This window comes from Trichosurus vulpecula, chromosome X, assembly GCF_011100635.1.
Source record: "Trichosurus vulpecula isolate mTriVul1 chromosome X, mTriVul1.pri, whole genome shotgun sequence".
NCBI classification, from domain to species: domain Eukaryota; kingdom Metazoa; phylum Chordata; class Mammalia; order Diprotodontia; family Phalangeridae; genus Trichosurus; species Trichosurus vulpecula.
The window spans coordinates 59,196,115-59,206,123 of NC_050582.1; the positions used below are offsets into that span (position 1 = coordinate 59,196,115).

The 10,009-nt window shown below is 43.0% G+C and overlaps 1 protein-coding gene across 1 annotated transcript; it reads right to left on the bottom strand.

The window, feature by feature from the left end:
• Window positions 1-8,301: 8,301 nt before the first annotated feature.
• Window positions 8,302-9,805, bottom strand: LOC118832633 (CCR4-NOT transcription complex subunit 7-like). The gene is made up of 2 exons (XM_036739954.1): window positions 8,817-9,805; window positions 8,302-8,419 (listed from the first exon to the last, which is right to left on the bottom strand). The coding sequence occupies exons 1-2, from the start codon at window positions 9,788-9,790 to the stop codon at window positions 8,359-8,361; spliced, it is 1,035 nt and encodes a 344-aa protein (XP_036595849.1). The 5' UTR covers window positions 9,791-9,805; the 3' UTR covers window positions 8,302-8,358.
• Between the last annotated feature and the right edge of the window lie 204 nt (window positions 9,806-10,009).

A 10,009-nucleotide genomic window follows, 5' to 3' on the forward strand; every position in this document is an offset into this window, starting at 1 on the left:
AATGTTACATAAATGTTAGCTAGTATCAGTATTTGCAAAAATACCACATTTCCAGATTAACAGAACTAGGAGTAGAGGACTTAACCCAGTCTAAGAAACATAAGATGAAAAAACTATAAATGTGCCCCATGGAGGTGAGGAGGGGGACCCCTGGGACCAAATGGATTTACAAGTGAATTCTATCAGATGTTCAAAGAACAACTAATTCCAGTATTGAATAAACTGTTTGGGGAAACCAGGAAAGAAGAGGTCCTACCAAATTCCTTTCATGATATAAATATGATCTCGATACCTTTACAAGGAAGAGTCAAAAAGACAGAAAAAAACTATAGATCAATATCCCTAATGAACATAGATTTAAACATTTACAATAAAATATTAGCATGGAAACTATAGCAACATATTGCAAAGGTTGTACAGTATAACCATGTCGAATTTATATAAGGAAGGCAGAGTTGGTTCAATATTAGTAAAAACTATCAACATAATAGACCATAATAACAAAAACAACAGAAATCATATAATTATATCAATACATGCAGAAAAAGCTTTTGACAAGTCACAACAACAATTTTCTTTATTTAAAAAGAAAACCAAAAACCATAGGAATGAATGGATCTTTCCTATGATAATTATTTGTCTAAAAGCAAGAGCCAACATTTTCTGTCACTATCACCACTGCTATTTACTACAATGCAAGAAGTACTAGCTATTCTAATAAGACAATAAAATGAAATTGTGGGAATAAACATGAAAATAGGAAATGAAACTATCATTTTTGTATACATGACAGTTTACTTAGAACTCAAGAGAGTCAAATAAAAATTCCTTGATATAATGAATAATTTCAACAAATTTTCAGAATTTAAAATAAATATTCATATTCCTCCCATTTGTTCTAATTATTCTTTACAACATGACTAAGGTGAAAATATGTTTAATAAGATTGTATATGTAGAGCCTATATCAGATTGCATGCCGTCTTGGGAAAGGGGGAGGGGAGGGAGGTGGAGAACATTTAAAACTCAAAAGCTTATGGAAGTGAATGTTAAAATTAATTTAAAAAATTAAAATAAATACCCATAATTCATTAGCATTTCTATATGTTGCTAAAAACAAAAAATAAAAACAAGAGGAAGAGACAGAAAGAGAAAATCCACTTTAAATAACTATGGAGGATATGAAATACCTGGGCGTCTACTTGTGAAGACACACAAGAACTATATGAATACAATAAGTAGCATTTATATAACTCTTTAAGATTTGCAAAGGGCTTTTGTAAACGTTAACTCATTGAATCCTCACAACAACTCTGTAAGATAGAAACTATTATTATCCCACTCTTACAGACAGGGAAACTGAGGCTTAGAGAGACTAAGTGATTTACCCAGGGTCACACAACTAGCAATTGTCTGAGGCAGAATTCAAACTCAGTTCTTCCTGACACCAAGTCCAACCCCCTATTCATTGTATCACCTAACTGTCTCAGTATACAGACAACAGAATAAAATTAAACATTCTTTACTCAAATAAAAATAGACCTAAATAATTAGAAAAAAAATATTAATTGCTTATTCAGTGTCATACAAATCAAACTACAAAAGTAGTGCTACTTTATGGAGGTGAAACAGTAAGGCAATAAACACAACATCAACGATAATCGTGAATATGCCTATGTAGTTCTGTATTGCAAAGTATATGAGACTCTCCACATAGAAGGTAGAAGGAGTAAACCATTTGTTCAGACACCATATCCCATAACCAAATGCTCATCTCCCACAGCCAGTCAGTCCACTTCATCATAACAGCAAGGAGCCAAAAACATTCAATACAGAAAATCACAACATGGAGCTTCAACATCCCAAAACATCTCCCACCCCCTGCTAGGCTCTTCCCCAAACACAAACACAGCACAGCTAAGTCAGCCTCTTCAGTTCTAACAATCACGATGGCAGCCACTAGTAGCCACCAGCAGCCATATTGTCTCTCTCTCTCTCTCTCAGCATTTTCTGTGACATAACTTACTTTTCCTATCAGGAAACTCCTCCTACCATGTAACTTAGGTTTCCTGTGATGTAAGCAGGTCACATGGGCTATTAACGGGTGGGAAAGATCTTCAAATCAAAATCGCTAATACAAGATGTAGGAAAAATAACAATGAAATTCATCTGGAGGGGAAAAAAGGTCAAAAATCTCAAAAGAAATAACAGGGTTCTAAAAAGTGGGAAGGAATGCATCCTAGAAGGACCAGATCTTAAATTATGTTATAAATCAGTAATAATTAAAATGCCTTGGTATTGGTTCAGAAATAAAAGGGTTGATCCATGGAATGAATTAGGCAAATGAACACAGTAGCCCAGTGTTCAATAAACTCAAGGGCTCCAGCTACTGAGATAAGAACTCACTATTTGAGGAAAAAACTGCTTGGAAAACAGGAAAGCAGTCTGGTGGAAACTAGGTTTAAACCAACATCTCACACCTTATGCCAAGATAAAATTCAAATGGATACATGACTGAGACATTAAAAATGACATGATAAGCAAATTAGAGGAGCAAGGGGAAAAAAAACTACCTTTTAGGTCTTTGGATAGGAGGAACATTCATGACCAACCAAGCGATAGAGAGGATCACAGAAGAAGAAAAAAATGGGCAGTTGTGATTATATAAAATTGAAATGTGTTTGAACAAACAGAACAAATCCAGCTAAAAATAGAAGGTAAGCATATAAGGGGGGAGGGGAATCTTTGCAGCAAATTTCTCTGGAAGAAAGGTCTCATTTCCAAGATATATAAGGAACTAAATGAAATGAAATTTATACAATTAAGAGCCATTCTGCAGTTTAGTTAGTGATATAAAAATACCATTTTTGGAGTGAGAAATTTGAGCTATCAAGAGCCATATTTAAAAATGCTCCAAATCACAAATAATGAAAAATATACAAGTTAAAGCAACTTTGAGGTTCTTCCTCACAGTCATTTGATTAGTAAATTTAAAAAAAAAAGGAAAATAACAAAAGTTGGAGGGGCTGTGGGAAAACAAGCACACAAATACACTATTGGCTCATCCATTCTGGAAGACAATTTGGAACTATACCCCTGAAGTACTAACCTGTGCATGCCCCTTCACTCAGTGATAGTACTACTACACCGTGACCCCAAAATTCCAATCCACAACAAATGGACACAGAGGCAGGACTCTGAGCAGTTCACTGAAAATAAAGTGGAATTAAAGAGAGAAATTGGTCTATTACCACTTATACTTCCCACCCCACAGGATTTTTCTGAAACAAGTACTTTAGAAAGCTAATAGCACCATAGAAGTGCAGGTTATTATTTTTGTTGTTATTATTGGTGTCATAGGGAGGCAGCCTTGGGTGTTTTAGGTAGAGTGCCAAACTCAGACCCAGGAAGACCTGGGTTCAAGTCCAGTGGCACTGTGGCCAAATGCATGTTCATTAACCTCTTAGTGCTCTAGGCCAGAGGTGTGAAAAACAGGGCCAGAACCAGATTAAAATGTAATTGGAGGGGCAGCCGGGCGGTACAGTGGATAACCCCAGCCCTTCAGTCAGGAGGGCCTGAGTTCAAATGTGACCTCAGAGACTTGACACTAACTGGCTGAATGACCCTGGGCAAGTCACTTAACCAATTGCCTCACCCCCCAAAAAATGTAATTGTGAAATATTTAACAGAATAAATAAAAAGACAGTAGAACACAGACACCATTCCATTTAAAACACCAAGGCAATATGTTGCCATCAAGAACTCATGTCCACACTAGTGGCCCCAGTTTTTATCTGAGTTTGACACCATTGCTCAAGGCAACTCTGCTACCTTAAGTTTCAGAAAAGGAAGGGACAACCTGCATTACTAGAGACTGTGTAGTTTTTCCTGGAGGTGGTTTCAGGAGTTTCAGGCTCTCCCCTAAGCAGCTGGAAGGGACCTTAAAACATAGAATGTCAGAACTGGGAGTGAGTTTCAGTCATAGCCTATCAGAGCCCAAAAGGACCTTTGAACATAGAGTGAATGTACCAGGTACAAGAGAATTGAACACACACAATGCAGACTGTGATCTTGTGTGTACCTTAATGTAGAAAAAGCCAGAAATGGGAGACAACAAAGTCATCAACCAGGGAATGCCAGAGCTAGATAGGTCTAAAATCATAGGAGAATGTGAGAGATGGAAAAAATGCAAACCTTAGAATATGAAAAGTGGGAGTTAGAAGGGACCTTAGAATATGGAATGTCAGAACTAGCAGGAACCTTATTACATGGAATGTCAGAAGTAGAAGGAGCCTTAGAACATGGAATGAGAAAATTTAAAACTTCTGGAAGTGAATGTTGAAAACTAAAAACAAATCAATTTATTTTTAAAAATAACATGGAATGTCAGAACTAGCAAGAACCTTAGTACATGGAATGTCTGACCTGGGAGGGACCTGGGGACAGAGAATGGCATATGTAGCCTAGGAAGCACATGGAATGGCAAACCTTGAAATGGACCTTGACCACTCCAATCCCATCTATTTTCTGTAAAGGAAATAGCACTTCCCCCAGTTCTTTCTGTATCAGAAGTACCCCAGCCCACGTTCCAATGTCACTGGAAAAAATGATACCTTTAAGTGTGGTGAAGCGATCTATAAATGTATGCTTTGAAATTGCCATATTCTTGATGATCCTAGGCTTGAGAGACAGGATTGGCCTCTGGGCAGATGGTGTCCCAAAGTTTGATCTTCCCTAGGGATTTAAGGATGGTAAGAGCTTCACAGAAGGCATTGAGGCTCGATCCCTGGGGAGCTGGGGACCAGTGGCTCTGGGTGGAAAGTAAAAGGGGTGGGGGAGTTGGTGGGAAGTGTCAGTGACCAGCCAGAGTTGGTGGGCTCTGAGGACTGGGAAGAGCAGAGCATTCTGTAGAATAGGGAGATGAGAAAAAGGAAGGGGAATCGTCCACTCAGTGGGTTGCTGGGGACAGGCATCAAGAGGGCTGTCATGGACCCTGGTAAAGCACAGTATTCCAGTGTTGCAGAAAGAGGCTAGCTAGCACAGGCAGCTGGGCTGTAGTGCAAAGAGCACTGGTTTGGGAGTCAGAAGACCTTGCTTAGAAATCCTCCAGCGACAGAATACCCTTGGTTTGCACAGGGGGAAACTGAGGCCTGAAGAAAGGAGGAGCTTTGGCTAAGGTCACACATATAGTAAGCAGCAGACTCTCATTAGTAAGTAGGAAGCCTTCCACTCCAGACCAGCAGACAGAGAAGACAAGCCCCCTTCTGTTTGGGGGTGAACCATCTCACTGACAGTATTGCAGTGGTAACTTTTGATTTCATGCAATAGCACACCAAGTGCATCCTGCATGGGATCCAGTGACCTGGGTTTGAGACCTGGGGCTTCCACCTCCCTAGTGCTGTGACCTTGGGCAAGTCACTCCACCTCTCTAGGCCTCCATTTTCTCCTCTTTAAAATGGGCATATTAATACCTGTTCCACCTACCTCATTGGTGTTTGTGTGTGTGTGTGTGTGTGTGTGTGTGTGTGTGTGTGTGTAAGAGAGAGAGTCTGTGTGTGTGTGTGTCTGTGTGAGTTTGTGTTTGTGTGAGAGAATATCTGTGTGTCTGTGTGTTTCTGTGTGTGAGAGAGAGAATGTGTGAGTGTGTGTGAGACTGGGTACGTGAGAGAATGTGTGTCTGTGTATGAGATTGTGTGCATGTGTGTATGTGTGAGAGTGTGTGTGTGTGTGAGAGAGAGAGAGAGAGAGGATCTGTGTGTGTCTGTGTGTGACAGAGTTTGTGTGTGAGAGAGACAATGTGTATCTGTGTGTGTGTAAGAGAGAGACTGTGTGTGTGTGAGAGATTGTGTGTGTCTGTGTGTGTGAGAGAGAGAGTATGTGTGTGTGTGTGTGAGAGAGAGAGAGAGAGAGAGAGAGAGAGAGAGAGAGAGAGGAGAGAGAGACAGAGAAACAGAGAGAAATAGGAATAGAGAGATAGGGACATTAAGGGGGGTATGAAAGTCCTCAGGAGGCAGGAACCACTATAAAGATGTGAAGGATCCTTGTTCCTTGTGTCTGATCAAAATCTTTCTTGCTGTGCTCCACACCCATTATCCTCTCCTCAGTTCCGAAAGCCTCTTACTCTGCCCCCATTGTGAAGGCCTGCTCTCCCCCAAAGAGGGAACCTGGACCACCCACCTCATATGGCTGCTCCCCCTTTCTGGGCTCAGCAATCAAATTGCCTGATGCCCCCGTTCATGGAACCTTTCTGCAGAAGGGGAGATCTGCTGCCAGCTCTGTAGCAGCTTGGGATGGGGCTGTGGCAGTAGCAGGGACAGGGGCTATCAGGCTGACACCAGGGTCCAGGAGGCAAAGTGTGGAGGAAGGGAGAGAAAAATGGAGAAGGGCAGAGGAGGAAGAGAAGAAAGGGAGGATGGGTAGGAGGCAAAGGGAGGAAGGCAAAAGGAAGGAAGGAGAAGGAAGAGGACTAGGGAGGGAAAGGGGAGGAGGAAGAGGGATCAGAGAGGAGAAAGGAGAACAGGAAGGAAAAAGAAGTTAGAGAGAGAGGCAGGAGCTCAGTGCTTTGGGCTTGAAAAGCCCAGACCAGTCCTTCAGCAGGCCTCCTGTAAAGCTGCACATGCTGAGCCAGTGCTAGGGCATGCAAGGGGCAGAAGGCTTTGGGCCAGGAGGACAGAATCCCAGTGAGCCTTGCCCTGCTGAGCATCTCTTAAGGTAGTGGGGGCAGCAGGAAACAGCCAGGGCCTGACCCCGATACACATGGCCTCCCAGGGATGTGCACCAACCATCTCAAGGGAGGACTTCCCAAGAAACAGTAGACAAAGCAATCAGTCAACAAACATTTATTAAGTCCTTTACTGTATGTCAAACACTGTGCTAATCACTGGGGATACAATGAAAGGCAAAAACACTACCTGTGCTCTCAAGGAGCTCACATCCGAACAGGGGAGACAACTTGTAAATAAGTAGGTACACACAAGATATAGACAGAGTAGGTGGAAGGCAGTATGCGAGGGGAAGGCACAAGCAGCCGAGGGAGCTGGGAAAGGCCTCCTGCAGAAGGTGTCCCTTGGCCTGAGCCTTGAAGGAAGCCAGAGACTCTAAGAACCATCCACTCATCAGATGTTGCTGTGTGCATGGCACTGTACTGGGCAGTAAGAGTGATACCACCTTCTCCTTTCCCATGTCTTCGTTCTTCTTGCACTCACCAAACCTGGCTGTGGTTGCACTTTTGCTCATTTCCCCACTCCCCCTGCCACTCTCCTCCCCCCTCCCTCCCACTCCTTCATCAAGGTGGAGGAGTTGGAATACTCCTTGCTCCCCACTGCCATCTCCCTCTACCACCAACACCCCAGAACTTTTCCTCCTTTGTGGTTCACCCAATCCATGTTTCCCTCTGAGTCAAGGTTCTAGCAAACTTAATGAGAAAAGGGTAGTAAAGGACAAGGGAGACCAGCCCATCTGGCACACAGATAATATTACTGGTTGAAGTGCAGATAACATACACATACACACTTGCCATCCATCATTTCTGACTAGTATTTAATTACCCATGACCGAATTCTTCCTTCATGTGCTCTGGCCTGGTCACATACTCTGCATGGCTAAGAAAATACTTCACAGTTATTTCTGTCAATAGATAGAAAATATATGGCAAAAATATACACACTAAAATAAATAATCATTATAGTCCTCAGATGACTAATATCATTCAAGTTAATTTGGGGGACTTTTTGTTGTTGTACAACAAGACTGAATTAGTTTTCTCTTCCTAGCAACTACAAAAGCACAATCTTATTTTTTCAAATTTAATTTGGTATAAAATATACCTAAGGTGACTTTGTTCTCTTTGGACTTTCTATTATAAAGTTGACTTGCAGAATCATCAAAGCAAGAACATGATAAACATGATGATATTAAAAGGGGGGTCAGGAGAAAGAAGAAATGTTAGTAGAATTAAAAGGCAGAAAGGAGAAAAAAGGAAAGATGCTGTCAACAAAACTTCAGGCTGACGCTCCTTGGATGCCAGCTCCCTGACAGATCTTGAAAGCCAGTCACAGGGGACTCTGCTAAAGGGTGTAAAGCTGGATTGAAACATTTAGCCCGTCATGGATCTAATACATATACCAATTTAAACCAAGGACACTAGAGGAGCTTAGGAGATGAAAGACCAGGAAAAGCAGTCACTAAGTTCTTCTTTTCCTTCCTAGGTTAGCTTAGCTGAATCAACAATTTATAACACAGTGAAAGTACTCTGCTCCATGGGTCCAAAACAAGGGAATGCTGTGTAAAACTGGCAGATCATTTTTCAGGCAAACATCAAGGAAACCCTAACCTTTGGGAAAATGGGATGTCAACAGATTCACTCTCCATAGGTGTAAAACTGATGGTCCTCAACCTCAAACTGTGGTATATATTGCATACTGGAAGAAAAAAAAAATGAGACAAGGCCTTAAGTTACAGTCAGTGCTAGTTAATCTGGGAATGGGAGGAGAGGAGGGATGAGGGCCAAACTAAGACCAACTACATATATTTACCAAAAGATTGAGTATGTTATGGATTTTTCCCCACGGCCACACATACTTGCTAACAGGTGGATTAATTAATACACTGCAAAATTCAACCTGAAAACTCTTCTACTTATCAGGATCTGTGGTAGGAAGGAATGGTTATAATTAGTACTGAAAGACAAAAGAGAAAACAGGTTGAGAAGGTAGGGTTAAAAAAAGCCTTATATTGACCAAGGGATTTAACTGGAGATAAAAACCTGTTATAAAAGCATGAATTTAGGCATGAAAAAAGTCCAGTTTTTTATTTCACCTGATGAATGCTTGCTGGTCTGCTCTCCATACTGGTTCTCTGCCATAGTGGACATACTGGACGTTCTGGAAGCCATTGTGGGAGCTGCTCTGGGCGCTGTTGTGGACGTGGGAGGCTCCACAACCAAGGCCGTACAAGTATCCAGAATACTTGGCGTCGTCAATGTAGTCTTCAAAGAACATTTCCCTCATTTTGAAAAAGGCCATTCCCGTGAGTAAGGAATCGGACCCCGCCTGGTGTTGGGAGCCAATGCGCTCCACCTCCAGCTGAGTGGCCACTTCCTGCAATCCACCCCTGAGGGTTTTGCAGCTCTTCATGAGGTACTTGATGTCATAGATGACGGGAAAGAAGAGTTGCAGGATCTCGAAGAAGTCGTGGGCTTCTGCGGGCAAGGGAGAGTCGGTGAGGATCTTGATGAAGTAGCCAAAGTCATAAACACTGTGAAAGGATAGCCATTTGACCCCTTCACACAGCACCACTCCCGATGTCATGAGGAGCTCTGCAAAATACTGTGCCTCGATGCCTTCTTCCTCGTGCCTCTTGAACTGGATCCCGGACATGGTGAGGAGGTCGATGGAGTCCTGGGCATACATGTCCTCCTTCAAACTGAATTTAAAATTGAACTGCCAAGTGGAGGTTCCTGGAGGGCATTCTCCTTGCTCATTCATAAACGTCAGTCCCAGCTGGATGATCTTCAACCAGTCCACATTGCATCTCAGGAGTTGGTACTGGTAGTCCGCATAGCTTCTGAATTCCCCCACGGGTCTGGCCACCACACCTGGAAACTCCGTGTCCATGGCCACGTAATTGTACTGCTTGATAACGGGTCGCATTTTCTTCATCTCCTCATCCAGGTTACAAGCCCAAACTTCCCGGATCCGCGGGCTCTGGTCGGCATGGGCAGGGGGCATGGTGGGCAGAGGCGGGGAGCGCGGCGGGGGAGCTTCAGACGCCGACAGGCAGCAGCTTCTCATCCAGAGGATCCAAGATTCGCCTCCTAAAGTACCTTTTTTGGTCCCCCAGTACTTTGGTACCTGCGCCGCGGCCGCTGCAGTCGCGCTTCTGTGCGGCCGCCTCACCATGGAGATGGCCTTCAGTGGCTACGCCCCCCACCTTCCCTCTGTTCCGTCATACTCCCAGCCCCACCCCCAGCCTACGCCCCTCGCTGGTTGCCTAGGGAACGAAGGGGGCGC